We start from the raw sequence: 17,464 nt of genomic DNA, 5'->3' as shown, positions 1-17,464 counted from the left end.
TTCATCTCTCTTTGCAACATCTCTTTTCCATAAGTTTGGATCTTGTTTCTTTGTTTTGGTCTTTACCTTTGTGATTGCTGGAGGCCTCCTTGGGTGTCTGAGAGTCCTTGGTTATCTGTTTATATTTAAAAGCAGGCCACTAGCCCTAGCCAGTTTGGCTCAGTGGACAGAGTGTCAGCCTGCGGACTGAAGGGTCCCAGGTTCGATTTGGGTCAAGGGCACATGCCTGGGTTACTGGCTGGATCCCCAATAGGGGACGTGCAGGAGACAGCCAACAATGATTCTCTGTCATCATTGATGTTTCTATCTCTCCCTCTCCCTTCCTCTCTGAAATCAATAAAAAAGAGTGTAAAAGGCAAAAAAATAAAATAAAAGCAGGCCACTAAAAATCTTGTTGGAAGTTCCTGTGCCTGGGAGGGACTTGCCAACTTGAGCCCGAGCCCCAGAGTGACTTGGCCACATTGTCTCACTGGAGAAGTTAAGTCTCTTCTCCTGGGTTCCTCTGATTTCCAGGGCAGAACTTTCCATCCTCCTGCCTGTGGGCGATCAAGCTTCAGTGCAGCATTAGGAGATGAGGAAGAGAAATGCATACTTAGATATACTATTTTCACTTGGGTGGCCTTGCCCTTAGCTGTGCTTGGGCTCCACAGGCCAGACAACTCTGCTTTACCCTTTTTAGAGAATTAGTTTACAGATTTCTGGTAAAGAGGGGTGTTGTCTGGGTGCAAGGAGTTGGACAGAAGAGCTGGTGGGTTGAAAACTGCTTTTAACATAGACTTTCAATCAGTATTCCTGTTTTCAGCCTCATATTTACTTCTGTTTCTCAAGACACCTGATACTAGTAATTCCTGAGTTGTTTCTCAGATTTCGCCTCTGCTGGCTTAATATTGAGCTTTCTTGGGCCTACTAAGACATTGAATATTCATCTATCTGCTTTTTAGCTTTCAAGCTTTTGTTGCCATTGTCACTTCTGTTTTTCATGTTTTCAGGAGCCTTATTTATGTTAAAACTAGAGGCCCGGTGCATGAAATTCGTGCACAGGTAGGGTCCCTAGGCCTGGCCGGCTCCTGCGTTGAGTGTCTGCCTCCTGGTGGTCAGTGTGCATCATAGCGACCAGTCATTCGGTCAGTTTGCATATTAGGCTTTTATTATATGATTCATTCATTATCATTTTAGTGGGTGTTTAGGAGGTTGCAGAGGGAAAGGCTTGTGTTTGCTTTGTTGTCTTTAACTGGAAATACTCATTCATTCTTCAGTTCTACAATTTTTATGTGATTCTTTCCCAAATCTACTATATTATTTTTATAGTTTTCAGTTCCCTGCTGAAATGTTCAACCTTGCATTTTAGCTGTATGAATGTGAGCATTTTTAATAATTATTAATCTCACGTTATTGATGAGAAAACGGAGGCTCCAGGAGGGTTAAGTAACTTTCCCAAAGTGATACACTATTAAACGAAGGGTCAATATTTGAGTCCATGTCAGGTTTCATCCCAAAACCAAGTCTCTAGTATATTCTTATGCTATCTCTGAAAGGGTAAATATTTGTTTTCTTCTTTTTTAAATAAACTTTTTATTGTTGATAGTATCACAGATATCTCTACTCTCCCCCCTTTACTTCCATCCTGCAAGTCCCTACGCCCCCCCCATGTCTGCCCTACCTTATTGCCTGTGTCCATGGGCTATGCCTATCTATATATATAAAACCCTAATATGAGAATAGACTGAACGGTGGAACAATCGAACAACTGATCGCAGGTGAGTGGGGGTGCCAGACCAAGGCGGGGCGCTGGTTGCTGTCATCGGGGTCAGCCTCTGGTAGTTACTGAAAATTCTTTGTTCCTGCACGCTGTGGTACTGCCCGGTGCTTGCATCCGCTGCTGGTGCCCAGCGCCAGCACCAATCGCTCGGCACCGTCAGCAGGTGCAAGTGGAGGCTGCCGGCCCCGATTGCCCCTAAGGGCTTCTCCACCTCCCCCTGCTCCTGAGGGGCAATGGGGCTGGCAACTGCCTCTCTCACCCGCTGCTGGAGATGGCCCTGCTCACACCTGCAGCTGATACCAGAGCCGCTGCTTGCACCCACTGCCGGTGCCTGGCACCAGTCCTGATCACCCCTGAGGGCTTCTCCACCTTCCCTTGCTCCTGAAGGGCGATCAGGGCAGTAGCCACCACTCGCACCTGCTGACAGTGTTGGCCCCGCTTGCACCTGCTGCTGGCGCCGGCCCCAATCGCTCTGCGCCATCAGTGGGTGTGAGTGGGGCTAGCACAGTCAGTGTGTGGGAGTGGCAGTGGTGGGAGCGGGGCTGCCAGCAGACAGGGAACAGGGTCCCGGTGGGAGGGGCCAGGTGGGGTGTGGAGGATGGGCTGAGATCCGCCCCTATGCCCACCGCAGCCTCGAGGCCCACAGTTCCTTTCAAGGTGTACAAATTCATGCACTGGGCCCCTAGTAAGTATATAAACTCTCTAGCTTATCTCTTCTCATCTTCCCAACCCCACATCGATGTATGTCAGTCTGTTCCGTGCCTCCCTGTTTCGGGTCTTATTTTGTTGGTCAATTCATTTTGCTCATTAGATTCCACAAATAAGTGAGATCATGTGATATTTGTCTTTCTCAGATTGGCTTATTTCACTTAGCATAATATTTTCAAGGTCCATCCATGCTGTTCCAAAGGGTAAGAGATCCGTCTTTTTTATAGCTGCATAGTATTCCATTGTGTATATGTCCCACAGCTTTTTTATCCATTCATTTACTGATGGGCACTTGGGCTGTTTCAAAATCTTAGCTATTATAAATAATGCTGCTATGAACATGGCAGTGCATATATTCTTTCTGATTGGAGTTTTTGGGTTTTTAGGATATATTCCCAGGAGTGGGATTGCTGGGTCAAATGGCAATTTCATATTTAATTTTTTGAGGAAACTCCATATTTTTTTCCATAATGGCTGCACCAGTCCGCATTCCCACCAGCAGCGTACTAGGGTTCCCTTTTCTCCACATTTTTGCCAGCATTTGTCATTTGTTGATTTTTTTATGATAGCCATTCTGACAGGTGTCAGGTGACATCTCATTGTGGTTTTAATTTGCATTTCTCTGACGATTACTGACTTTGATCATTTTTTCATGTGTCTCTTGGCCATTTGTATGTCCTCTTTGGAGAAATGTCTATTCAGGTCTTCTGTCCATTTTTTTTAATGGATTGTTTATTTTCCTTTTGCTGAATTGTATGAGTACTTTATATATTTTGGATATTAACCCTTTATCAGATATATCATTGGCAAATATGTTCTCCCATACAGTGGGCTCCCTTTTCATTTTGATGGTGGTTTCTTTTGCTGTGCAGAAGTTTTTTTATTTATTTTGATGCAGTCCCATTTGTTTATTTTCTCCTCAGTTTCCTTTGCCCTAGGAAATGTAACTGTAAACGTATTGCTACATGAGATGTCTGAGATTTTACTGCCTATGTTCTCCTCTAATATTTTTATGGTTTCATGCCTTACATTTAAGTCCTTTATCCATCTTGAGTTTATTCTTGTGTATGGTGTAATTGGCGGTCTAATTTCATCTTTTTGTGTGTGTCTGTCCAGTGAACATATTTTTTTAAATATATTTTATTGATTTTTTACAGAGAAGAAGGGAGAGGGATAGAGAGTTAGAAACATCGATGAGAGAGAAACATCGATCAGCTGCCTCCTGTACACCTCCTACTGGGGATGTGCCCGTAACTAAGGTACATGCCCTTGACTGGAATCAAACCTGGGACCCTTCAGTCCTCAGGCCGACGCTCTATCCACTGAGCCAAACCGGTTAGGGCGAACATTTTTTTTTTTTTAATAATCCATGCTTACGCATTCTAGTATTTAGAGTACTGTTTCTGTTTTTTTCCCCCTGATTACCACTTATTCATTGTGTCATCAGCTCATGTGACAGGTTATCCTTATTTATGTGGACATTGTGTTTGAAAAATTATTTGTAGAAACAATGTTCAGCCTAGCTAAAGTCTACACATATGCACAACAGCTGGTCTGCTTCTGGGTTACCTTTACTTCCTAGGGTCCTAAACTGGGCAGTGATTTCCTAGAGCAGCGGTTCTCAACCTGTGAGTCGCGACCCCATTGGCGGTCGAACGACCCTTTCACAGGGGTCGCCTAAGACCATCCTGCATATCAGATATTTACATTACGATTCATAACAGTAGCAACATTACAGTTATGAAGTAGCAAAGAAAATAATTTTATGGTTGGGTCACAACATGAGGAGCTGTATTTAAAGGGCCAGAAGGTGAGAACCACTGTCCTAGAGAGACCACCCTTCGTGGGTCTGTTAGCTCTGTGAGGCTGAGAGAAGCGCAGCTTAGTGTATGCACTTTCTTCCACATCAGCAAATGACGCTTGGACAAAAGCTACCCCAGGTACCAGATTCAGTGTCCTGTCTTTTGGACCTGGGACTGCTAATTCCTCACTCTATGGTTAGTTTAGTTATGTTACATTTTAAAGTCATTTTATGGAAGTGTATTATACAAAAATGTATATATGTCATAATCTAAAACATGACAAAATTTCACAAATCACCAGGTCCTCAGAAACTACCATCATGCTCTTTTCCAGTGGTTGTCCTCCCCTTTTTCAGGGCACTGATTCTGACAGCATTTCCTTGATGGCTAATGTTATTGAACACCTTTTCATATACTTATTGGCCATTCCTATATTTTCTTTTGTGAAGTGGCTTTACATTTTTTAGCCAACTTTTTTATTGGGTTATCTGTCTTTTTAAAAAATTAATTTGTAGAGTTCTTATATTATAGCTTTCATATATTTTTGGAGATATTATTTCCTCCTGTGTGGGTTGTGTTTTTAGTTTTATGATGGTGTCTTTTATGAATAGACATTTCTTTAAAAAAATTTTGTTTTAATCCTCACCTGAGAATATTTTTCCATTGATTTTAGAGAGACACATTGATTGGTTGCCTCCTGCACATGCCAGGGAGGAGCCTACAACCAAGGTATGTGCCCTTGGCTGAAATTAAACCTGGGACCCTTCAGTCCACAGGCCAATGCTCTATTCACCGAGCCAAACCAGCTAAGGCTGAATAGACATTCTTTTTTTTTTTTTTTTTTTAAATATATTTTATTGATTTTTCACAGAGAGGAAGGGAGAGGGACAGAGAGCTAGAAACATCGATGAGAGAGAAACATCGATCAGCTGCCTTCTGCACATCCCCCACTGGGGATGTGCCCGCAACCCAGGTACATGCCCTTGACCGGAATCGAACCTGGGACCTTTCAGTCCGCAGGCCGATGCTCTATCCACTGAGCCAAACCGGTTTCGGCTTGAATAGACATTCTTAATTTAAATATGGGTCCACATTTTTATATTTTTCTTTGACCTATTTAAGAAATCTCTGCCTAAGATGTCTCCTAGGTTTTCTTCTAAGCGTTTTTTTGGGTTTGTTTTACCTTTCTCATTTGGACTTGTAATTACATTTATATATGGTGTGAGGTAGGGGTCAAGATTACTTTTTCTATATTGTGATTCAATGGACTGAGGACATTTATTGAAAAGCCTATTTCCCCGTCTGCACTGCTTTACCTCCCTTGAGATAAATCAGGTGACTTTACACACGTAAGCATTCTTTACTTTTAACAGAGTGCCTTTTGTATCCCATCCTACATTTATACTGTCTTCAACAAGAAGATGAGACTGACTCACCTAGTCCCCGTTTTTGGAAGTTGAGTGTCCCCGTTCACTCTTCAGCCCTCTGCAATCCCCTGGTTCCACTGGGCAAAGCCAGTGCCAACTTTGTGTTGCTAAATCTACTGGACACCTGTAGGTCCTTACATAGTTCCTGTTATAAGCAGTCAGTCCTCTGTCAGTTTCCCACTGAACTTCTGACCCAGTCCTTTTTAGCAGGGCTCACAAAGCCCTCAAAGCTTGACCCATCAGCTTCTCCATCTCCCAAATTCTCTTTCTCCTTCTGTTTTCCATATTCTACCCAGACTAACTCATGTGCAGCCTCACCTCTCGGCTGCCCGGAGGCTCTCCTGGCCTCCTCCCAGCTAGATAACTGCCATTAGTCTGTATTTCTCTGCTCACCATCTTTGACAGCAGAAGTCGTTTTTTTGAGACTGCAGCCTGGGTCTGGACCCTCCTCTGTACCAGTTCACCTTATGTGTATGCATTCCCTCACACAGAACTTCCCAGACTGTGCTGTAGCCACCTAGCGTATCTCTTTGGCTGTGTAGGAGCTCCTGCAAGGCAGGCCTTTATCCCATCCCTCCTTTCTTGTGACCCCAACTCCAGAAGTGGACCTACCAATTTGTGGGAATACCCAAACACTTGTGGAGCAGTTGGATAGTACTATGTTTCAGACCAGGCCACACTCCTCAAGGGACCAGGGGTGTGCTCTGAGAGTCCCCTGGAACATCCCCAGGGCCCAGAGGGCCATGGTCAGAGACCCCTCCCCAATGCACAGGACAGTGGTCAGAGGGTGCCCTGGTGCACCCTCAGACACACAGGGCCATGGTCGAAGACACTGCCCTAATCCCCAAGGATACCCAGGGCAGTGCTCAGAGGGCCCCCAGATGCATGGCTAGGACACACAGGGTTGTGGACTTACCTGGCGCCCAGCCTCATTATTGTGGCGGTTCATCGCAGAGCGGGCGTCAGGCCTATTCTCTCTTGCATCCGCGAACTCACGAGACACCATCCCACCAAACTCGATGTCCTCGCTGCAGCCACCCCATTTCCAGCCGTGGCCTGGCGAGCCCTGGTGACGGCTGCTGCATCCGCAGATGGCAGCGGAGCCCTCCGCGCAGGAGCGTGTCACTGCGAAGGCCACTCCGGCGGAGGCAATGGCGTGCACGAAGGCGGACTCCCGGGTGGCTGTGGAGAGAGGCGTGAGGTAGGCAGGGCGCAAGGGCGGGGCAGGACTGGGGGGAGAGGGTGCTTGTCCCCAGAGGACCCAAGGAAGAGGGAGAGCTTCCCCAGAGAAAGTCCACCAAGGACCAAGGAACCCAAGAAGTGATGCTGAACGGCACTCGTCGTTGTGGGGAAGTTAGGGACGTGAGCACCCTGCATACTGCTGGCTGGAGGGAAATGGGAGCGCCCCTTCGAAGGCGGTTTGGCAGCTTCTAAAAAACATGCAAATACCGCCTGCCCCAGCCATCACCTCCCAGGTATTTCCCCTGCATTGACACAAAGACCAGGAGCAAATGTCAGGGCCGCTCTATCTGTAATAGCCCCAAACTGGCAGCTCCCAAATGCCTACGAGAGGAGAATGGATAAACAGCTATGGCATAAGATAAATAAGTCCTGTGATAGGATATGCAGGGAGGTGACTGTACTGTAGACCTGAAAGTTGCTAAGAATACATCTTGTGTTATCACCACACACAAAAATAGTAACTATATGAGGTGATGGATGTTAACTACACTTATTGTGGAGATCATTTCACAATATACAGTATACCAAATCATCATGTTGTATACTTACAACTAATACAATATATATGTCAATTATACCTTCATAAAAAATTGTGGCATTTCCATAAAATGGAATTTTATTTAGCAGTAATTGGAAAAAGAGCATGATGCTTCTCAAAGTAATCATGCTGACTGAACAAAGGCCACTGGACAGCCCTGGGGTCAGCTCCCCCTGCCCAGACTTCCCAGTAGGAGCTTCCAGCAGCCGGATGACCTGCCCAGAGTGTGGCTCTGGCCCACATGCTGCTACCTATGCTGCCGTTTTGCCTGCACATCTTTCCCCTCCTTCACCTGAACTCTAAGTGCTGCAAGGACCACAGGCCCCCGGTGCACATTCACCCTGTGCTGGCTCCACACGCTCAGGCCTGAGTATGCCCAACGGCTGCCTGACACCTGCCCCAGGATGGCCTCCAGGCCTCTGTTAACCCAGAGGCTGATATTGGGTCCCTGCATGCATCCTCTTGGAAACTGAGTCAGAGGGAGTGACATTAGTTTTGCAGAGGGGCAGTGGGGGAGGGCTGGAGCTTGGCAAGAGGAAGCTTGCCAGGCAACAGTATCAGACAGGTATATGCCGCTGTCCAGGGAGGCCCCCTGGACCTTGCAGGGTGGGGCGGCCTAGCCTGCCCCTGGTAGACAGAACCTTGAAGATGGTCTTGAAAGACAGATAGGAAGCAGACAGAGAGAAAGCAGAGGGCAGGAGTATTCTGCTGGGCTGGCAGGACCAGAGGGAAGTACAGGGCATGTGGGGGGTGGGGCAGCCTGGCATCCCCAAGCGGGAGTTTTCCTGAGGGAATGAATGCATTGCCTCCTGGGTGTGTGTAAACATTTTGATGGGCTCTGGGTTCAGGATGAGGGAGTTGGGCTGCCCTGGGTTCCCAGGTCACTAGTGCACAGCAGGTGCTGTTTCCTAACCCCCCTGGAGAAATAAACAGTAGGGAGCCAGATGGCCCCCTGGAGCTTACCTGCAACTAGCAGGAATTAAAAAACGTAGTGAAAAAACTCACAGGGCTTTGGAGCCCAGCAGGCCCAGGCTGAACCCTGGCTTGGCTCTGATGGCTGGTCTGCCTTAGGTGTCTCTGCTGCCCTCATGTGGGATCCTGCACCCCACCTTCCTTGGCTCTGACTCCTGTCTTTCCTCAGGTCTTGGGTGGAGAGATGTGGGAACAGGACTGATCAGGGCACCGGGTGAGTGCCCTGTTGTATTCCCCCAAGCTCCTCCTGGGCAGAGGCCCCAGGCAGGCCTGGATCCTGCTGAGCTCCCAATAGTTACAGGTGAGTAATGGTGAAAGGGTGCTGTTGCCTCCTTGCCCCACCTCAATGCCCAGGGGGCTTTTGTTCTGGGAGGGATATGGGTAGATGGGCTCCATCCTGGGGAGTAAGCAGGGGTTTCAGGCTGCTTCCAGGTTTGCAGCCGACATGGGTGCCCTAAACCCCGTGAATGCACACACTCAGACTCACCCACCCAGCTTCATTCACATCCACACACACCTGTTACCAAAAAGTGAACATTTCCTCAGATACCGAGAGGACATGCCCTCTACATTGGCTTCCCACTGGCCATCTGACCCCACTTGCATTTTTGCTTTTGGTGATTCTTTCCATAGATTTACCGACACTTTCTGACAGCCTTGTGCAGGCTCTGGACACCAGTTTCCTCCCTGGGCTCTGAACTGAGCAGGCCTGGTCTCTCCCTGCTTTTGGGAAGCTCTGGGCCACACACCCAGCCATAAGCCCCAGAAGGCCTCCCACTGCCAGCTTGGGATTGCCCCAAACTGAAAGCTGCTCTGGTCTCAGGGACCCAGGCCTATCCTGCTCACCCAGCCCTTCCCTAGGAGTCCAGCCCTCAGCATCTCCCACCCTCAGCCTCCAGCTTCTTTCCTGATCCATATGTACCACACACATAGACACAGGGACACACACACACACACACACATACGCACGCATACACACATGCATGACAAGCACACAGACACACACACACCCATAAACACACTCTCACACAGACACACATAAGTGTATACACACATGTACACACACATGCACACATAGACAGTTTCTTACACACAGGCACATAGAAACACATATAGGTACATAGAAACAGAGGCATACACAGACACATGCACATACATACACACATACATGCATGCACAGATATACTCACCCATAGACACTGTCACACACAGACACAGATATATACACAAATAGACATTCACTCTCACATAAACATGGCCACACAGCCACACACACACCTCTGCAACACCCCCTTACACACATAGACATACAGGCACACACAAACATGCATAGACACACAGGCACACACGTGCAGACACATAGGTACATGGACACACAAACATGCATGCATACATATACACATGCACACACACACATGCATACACATATACACAGGCCACTGGCACAGTGCATTGTCCAATGGCCATCTGGCTCTGCCTGGCCCCTTCTCAAGTTCTTGACATTGTGTCCTTGCTTGACTGAACACAGGCCAACTCCTCCCCCGTGCTGCCCTCCCAGTTCTGTCAGCCACTACCTGGCCTCCAGCCACACTCAGCTACTGCCCTTCCCTCAGGTTTTTTTCCAGATGTTCTAATGCTCATGCAGCATCTGCCTTGTCCACTCCCCACTCTTTGGGGCACAGGACAGGATCCTGTGGCCATGAGGTCTGGACATGATCTATTCTTGGCCCCTCAGGCTCCCAGGTCCCATGGGAGCTTCCTCCTTCACCCACTTGGTCTGGAAGCTCCCTGAGGCAAGGACTGTGCCCTGTTCACCTTTTGTTCCCAATCAGGCGATCACACAGATGGTTCCTGAGGAGTGAGGACCTGGTCTGTGGAGAAGGCAGGGAGTCTAGCCTGGTCTGAGCCCATCTAGGCAGGCTTACTCTGTGGGTCCAGCTCTCTGACCCTCCCCACTCAGCCTGTCCCTGAACAGATTCAGGATAGCTCCCCTCATTCTCCCCTTTCTCAAATATCAACCAGGCAGCTACCTCCCCAAGACTCATGAAGCCCTCTCCCTGTTTTCCTTACATAATATGACGAATCAGTTCACAGGCAGGCCTGCAACAGCCTCTTGCTGGCCTAAGGCATCTGAGTGAATAAATGCCAGTGTGCTGAACACAGACCCCTTCCCCTCCTGTCTCTACACTCAGCAGAGCTCACACCCTTATTTTGTATTCTCAAGAACTCAAACTGCCTCCTTCCCACTTCTCAGGCCCTTGCTCTCAACTCTTCTCTTTCTCTCCTCTCCTCAGCCTGATGCCTCCTCTCCCACTGGTGCAGCCTGGGTTAGGGGCTGTTGTTAGGATGGCTTGTGGACTCCTCAGGGACCAGCTTTCCTGGCCACCCCTCCCAGGGCAGCTCAGGGCACAAGGCAGAGCCAGTATGTCCTGGGCACTCCTGGGACCCTCCACACACAGCCTGGTGCCTTTCTCCACTGCACCCTCTCACTCTCAGCTGGTTGAAGGCCCTGGTTGCCCTTCTCAAGGATCTCCAATATCTGAATACCCTCCTGCAACCCCAGCAGAGCTGCCTTTCAACCCAGGGAGCTCAGGGCAGGTTCCTACAGGAAGACCCTGCTCTGCCTCTGCCTCCTCCCTCTATGCTAGCCCCTCTCTCCTCTGAAGATAAGGGGAGAGCAAGCAAAGGCCTTGCCCCACAGCTCTCAACAAGGGCTTGGAGATCCCTGCTTATTGACCTCAGGCAAACAGCCAGGGCCTCCAGACACACTTGAGGGAAAGGGTGTGTGGGGTAGGGTGGAGGGTTTTGGGAGCTTCCCCTTGAACTTGGAGGAAAAAGAACTCATTTTTGCCCAGCTCTGTCACCAGCTAGCTGTGCAATCCTGCACACATTCCTCCCGTCCCCCACCGTGGGCCTCAGTTTCCCCTTCTGCCAGATGAGAAGACCTCTCCTCGGATAAACTCCTGCCAGCCAAGGATGCCATGGAGCAGCTTTCAACTTGCTCATGGAGAAAAGAAGTCTCTGCCTCATGTTTCAGAAAAACGTGCTATGGTTTGTTTTGGCAAAGGAAGACCATTTTATTTTATTTTATTTTATTTTTAAATATATTTTATTGATTTTTTTCAGAGAAGAAGGGAGAGGGATAGAGAGTTAGAAACATCGATGAGAGAGAAACATCGATCAGCTGCCTCTTGCACATCCCCTACTGGGGATGTGCCGCAACCCAGGTACAGGCCCTTGACCGGAATCAAACCTGGGACCCTTGAGTCCGCAGGCCGACGCTCTATCCACTGAGCCAAACTGGTCAGGGTGGAAGTCCATTTTAAAGCTCAAGGTAGGGGGAGAACCAAGATGGCGGCATAGGTTAACGCTGCAATTTGCTGCCTCGAACAACCACTTCAAAAATACAACTAAAAGATGGAACGGATATCACCCAGAACCACAGGAAGGCTGGCTGAGGAGAGATTCTACAACTAGAAGGAAAGAGAAATCCATACCGAGAATCAGAGGAGGCGCAGTGCGGAGGTGAAATACTAAGGTGCGGAGGTGCGTGGGGAGTGGGCCGGCGGCGGAGGGCCCGATTGTTGTTTTCAATCAGGAGGGAGTTTCAGACTCTGAGCTCCAGATCCGGGCGAGTCTCTAGGGACCCAGACTCAAACGGGAGAACTGGGAAGGCAGCTTTCTCTCCGAGGTTTGCAGCGGTTGCAGAGCCGCTGGGGACGGAACTGAGAGCAGCCATAACTGCTCGCCCCGCCCGCCCTGTAGATCCCCGGGGACCTGCCCCGCCCAAGCCCTGCACAGAGGCATTTGCGGGATAGCCTCAGGCAAAGGCTGGATTAGCACCGCCCTAGAGATTCATCACAGAAGCTCTCCCACTGCAGACACATCTGACTCTCATAGCCAGTTAGCTTGGAGGACAATTTACCCCTAGTATTGCCGACAACAATTAAGGCTTAACTACAACAAGACTGCGCACAAAGACCACAAGGGGATGCACCAAGAAAGCATAAAAAATGCGGAGACAAAAAAACATGACAGAAATGGAGGATATAGAGCTAAAAAACGCACTTTTGAGGGCTTTCAATAATTTGCTAGAAACTGCCGATAAACTTGATGATAGCCTCAAGAAATCTAATGAGACCCTCGATGTTGTGATAAAGAACCAACTAGAAATTGAGCATTCACTGACTGAAATAAAGAATATTATACAGACACCCAACAGCAGACCAGAGGAGCGCAAGAATCAAGTCAAAGATTTGAAATGTGAAGAAGCAAAAAACACCCAACCGGAAAAGCAAAATGAAAAAAGAATCCGAAAATACGAAGATAGTGTAAGGAGCCTCTGGGACAGTTTCAAGTGTACAAACGTCAGAATTATAGGGGTACCAGAAGATGAGAGACAGCAAGATACTGAAAACCTAGTTGAAGAAATAATGACAGAAAACTTCCCCCACCTGGTGAAAGAAATGGACTTACAGGTCCAAGAAGCACAGAGAACCCCAAACAAAAGGAATCCAAAGAGGACCACACCAAGACACATCATCATTAAAATGCCAAGAGCAAAAGACAAAGAGAGAATCTTAAAAGCAGCAAGAGAAAGAGACTCAATTACCTACAAGGGAATACCCATACGACTGTCAGCTGATTTCTCAACAAAAACTTTGCAGGCCAGAAGGGAATGGCAAGAAATATTCAAAGTGATGAATAGCAAGAACCTACAACCAAGATTACTTTATCCAGCAAAGCTATCATTCAGAAGTGAAGATCAGATAAAGAGCTTCACAGATAAGGAAAAGCTAAAGGAGTTCATCACCACTAAACCAGTATTATACAAAATGCTGAAAGGTATCCTTTAAGAAGAGGAAGAAGAAGAAAAAGGTAAAGATACAAATTATGAACAACAAACATGCATCTATCAACAAGTGAATCTAAGAATCAAGTGAATAAATAATCTGATGTACAGAATGAACTGGTGATCATAATGAATCAGGGACATAGAAAGGGAATGGACTGACTATTCTTGGGGGGGAAAGAGGAGTGGGAGATGTGGGAAGAGACTGGACAAAAATCGTGCACCTATGGATGAGGACAGTGGGTGGGGAGTGAGGGCGGAGGGTGGGGCGGGAACTGGGAGGAGGGGAGTTGCGGGGGGGGGGAAAGAGGAACAAATGTAATCTGAACAATAAAGATTTAATTAAAAAAAAAAAAAAAAAAAGCTCAAGGTAGGCCTGAGCAGTTACCTGCAATACTGATCAAGAAAAACGGTGACTGCACTGGAGAAACAGGGCAGGCCCGTCTCACCAGAGGGACTGAGGTTGCCACCGCCAGCAATGGGACAGATGCCATGCACCATGCACCTCCCCAGATGGTGCTCTGAGGACACTCTATTGTTTCAAGGCATTCTTTTTTTTAAAAAAAAATCCTCACCCTAGGATATTCTTTTACTTGAGAATATTTTTTCCATTGATTTCTAGAGAGAGAGAAAGGGAGGGAGGAGGGGGAGAGAAACATCAATGTGAGAGAGACACATTGATTGGCTGCCTCCTGCATGTGCCCCCACTGGGGCCAGGGAACCAGCAACTAAGGTAGATGACCTTGACTGGAATTGAACACGAGACCTTTCGGTCTGCAGGCAGATGCTCTAACCACTGAGCAAAATGGCCAGGGCTGCTTTCAAGGCATTCTTCTTCTTTTTTTTTTTTTTTAAATATATTTTATTGATTTCTACAGAGAGGAAGGGAGAAGGATAGAGAGTTAGAAACATCGATGAGAGAGAAACACCTATCAGCTGCCTCCTGCACACCTCCTACTGTGGATGTGCCAGCAACCAAGGCACATGCCCTTGACCAGAATCAAACCTGGGACCCTTCAGTCCGCAGGCTGACACTCTATCCGCTGAGCCAAACTGGTCAGGGCTCAAGGCATTCTTGACAAGGATGCATAACCTTTACCTAATCGTCAGGAGACCCAGAGACCTGAGCAGGCTCCTTCCAGTCTCGAGGGCACAAAGGACAAGGGCCAGCATAAGATCCTGGACAAAAAAGGAACATTGGTGGAAAAAACGGGTGAAACCTGGGAAAAATGTGGAGTTTAGTTAATGGTAATGGAACTTAATTATGATGGATGCACCTGGTTTGTGCTATGTCAGCCCTGGGAGAGGCCTGGGCGTGGATTTGGACTCACTCTTGGAATGTTCCTATAAGTTGACATTTATTTCCAAAGAAAAAGTTAAAATGCACCCTGAGGCCATGCAGAAGGAAGACCCCAGAACGCCCATATGACTTTAATTTAAGGGCAATAGGGAGGCTTCTGGGGGTTCATAACCCCCCCGAAACTGTAAGCAGGAATGACAGTGCATATCTGAAAACTTGTGCATACTTCTGAATTGAGAACCCATTGCCTCCATCAGATTTCCACAGGGATCTGAACAGTAAGGTTATGACCCATGGCTAGAATGGCCTTCGTTTACAGAGGAGTGGTACAGGCTTCCCTGAGGTCATGGGTGTGGAGGGTCTGGAGCCCATTGGCTGTCACAGTTACAGCCAAGTTGTTATCCACAGGCAGCAGCTTCTGCAGAGGTTCCTGCTTCTGTTTACACAACATCCTGGGGAAAGGATGGGGAGCCATTTGGCCCTGAGAAGACACCTTCACCAGCAAAATGCCTTCTTCCCAATGAGCTGTGCAAGGTTAAGAGAAAAGGAGGAGACACAGGCTACTGAGGGAGGGGAGTGCTTAAGGACCAATGCTTCCAGTTTGCCATGTCTCTGGGGAAGAGCCTGGATAAGTTTCTTGAGCTACCCCAGGCCTGCTTTCTTCAGGCCCAGGACTTATTCCTACACTGAGATCAGACAAAGCTGTTCTGTAAGACAAGCATCTTCCACCAGGAAACCATCTTCCCAACTTAATGATGTCTCATTAGCAATTATTTATTGAGTTCATGCAAAATACCAATGATTTATCCTTCCTTCCATCCATCTCCCATCCATCCATCTATCCATCCATCCATCCATCCATCTATCCATCCATCCATCCACCATCTATCCATCTTCTGTCTGTCCATCAATCCTTTCATCCATCCAGTATCTGAGAGTCTATAATGAGATATACACTAAATTCAGAACTAGGAATATGAGATAAATAAGATGCAAGGTGCCCATTCTCAAAAGCCAAGGTAAGAAATCTGAAAGAAAGTGGATTGCTGCTCCATATAATGGAGTTCCGAAAGTTGAAAGAGCTGCCTGTCCAAGTGGTAATTAAGCAGAAGCTGGATGACCGACCAATTGTCAGGTGGAGAGAATCTTTGTACTGGGAAGGAGGAGGGTGAACCAGAGGAATCCTTCCATACCATTAGTAGTAGGCTCTGCTGTTGCAAGTCAGGTTTTCTGCTTTGGACTGTGTGAAGTCATTTGCCTTTGGGAGCTCACAGTTCATGAGGAAGAGAGTAGGGGGAATAAGGCAGTATGAGAAGTAGGCTTGGCAACATGAGCTTTGGGGCAGGCCTAGGATAGATGGATGGTGGATGGATGGTGGATGGGTGGAAGGATGGAAGGATAGATGGATATATGGCTAGTGGGTGGTGCATAGAGAATAGATGGGTCGGTGAGTGGGTAGATAGGTGAATGGATAGGTGGATAGATGGATGGTGAATGAATGGGGAGAGTCTGGTGCAGATGAAGGAGTCCTGTGTGGCAAGAACTGGGCATCTGGAGGAAGGCAGGAAGAGGAGCCCATCACAGCTGCCAGGGCAGCCTTAGGTGTGGGGAGCCAAGTATCACTTCTGAGATGGGTTTTGGCAATTACTTCATCTCCCAGAACTTAGAATTAAAAGGATCTTAGCAATTCCTTTGTTTCCAGAGGCTTGTCAAGTACCAGAGATCATTTGTGGACTGAAAGAGTACTGCCAAGTATTATTACTTTTTCATGAGAGGGAAAAACATTTAAACAATGACTACCATAACTTCAGAAAAGGACTTTTTAACATCAAAAAGGCTATACTTCTAAAGTCCTATATGTTGAAGAAAGTTCCAAAAAATTATTCCAAGGATCTCGTTTTTCATATTTCACCATGAAGCTGGTCAGCTGGCAACTATTCATTGAGTACCAACTGTGTTCATAATGGACAAGAAAGCCTCTCTCTCTGAGCTGATCTTCCCTTGGGGAGGTCACCCAGGGGGCCATTTCAGTCAGACTGATAGGGAGGCACAGCCTGAAGGCCACCTTGCCCTGAACCATGAATCCTTTATCACGGATGAGAGAACCAGCCCAGACAGGAAGAGGGGTACTCTACTCAGCCCCAGCAACATGTGCAGGTTCAGAGCAGGTCAGCTACTGGCCCCAGGATGCACAGCAGGGAGTACATACCCCAGACAGAAGTCCTGGGAGAGGCTTCTGCACCCCCAGCAAGGGATCCTGAGACTCCACCAGGCTGTTTCTGTGGTTGCAGCCTTGAAGAGGCAGGGACTCTACCTACCCTGCTGAGCCCACATCCCACTGCCATGGTGGGGTGAGGGGATGCTTGCCTGTCCTTTCCTGGGAGGGGAAGGCTGTGGAGTACTAATACTGGACATGGAGGAGGAGTTCCTGGGATGAGCCGTTGGCCTGAGGAGACACTGTACTGGCCTTTTTGAGGGACAAGGGTAACTCCAGGCAGTGGAGGTTCCTGGAAGGGGACTGTTCAAATGTGATCTCTAAACAGTAAGCTGAAACTCTTGGGACATTCTGTCTGTGGGGTTCACTAGGTGGTCTCTTTGGGAAGTTCTGCAGGGACAAGTTCACCCAAGCACTATGTCACTGCAGGCCCACCAGTGTGTCTGGGGCCACAGTTCTTGGGGACATCCTATATAATAAAGAGGTAATATGCAAATTGACCCTCACACCCTCACAAAGATGGGTGCCTACGACCAGGCCCGTAGGGGAGTTAGTGAGGGATGACCAAACGACTGAACAAGCAGGCTTCATGGGGTGACCAGGCCAGCAAGGGGGCAGTAAGAGGCAACCAGGCCAGCGGGGTCAGTTA

At 47.9% G+C, this 17,464-nt stretch overlaps 1 protein-coding gene across 1 annotated transcript in view; it reads right to left on the bottom strand.

The window, feature by feature from the left end:
• Nucleotides 1-17,464, bottom strand: part of WNT3A (Wnt family member 3A) — a 61,188-nt gene that overhangs the window by 3,380 nt on the left and 40,344 nt on the right. The window contains exon 3 of the mRNA XM_070416709.1: nt 6,613-6,878. Within this exon, the coding sequence (XP_070272810.1) occupies nt 6,613-6,878 (266 nt within the window). The remainder of the gene's footprint in view (nt 1-6,612; nt 6,879-17,464) is intronic.

The sequence above is a fragment of the Myotis yumanensis genome, unplaced genomic scaffold, assembly GCF_028538775.1.
Source record: "Myotis yumanensis isolate MYYU_CA2020_CCGP unplaced genomic scaffold, mMyoYum1.0.hap1 SCAF_5, whole genome shotgun sequence".
In the NCBI taxonomy this organism is placed as follows: domain Eukaryota; kingdom Metazoa; phylum Chordata; class Mammalia; order Chiroptera; family Vespertilionidae; genus Myotis; species Myotis yumanensis.
This window is presented reverse-complemented; position numbering and strand designations above follow the sequence as displayed.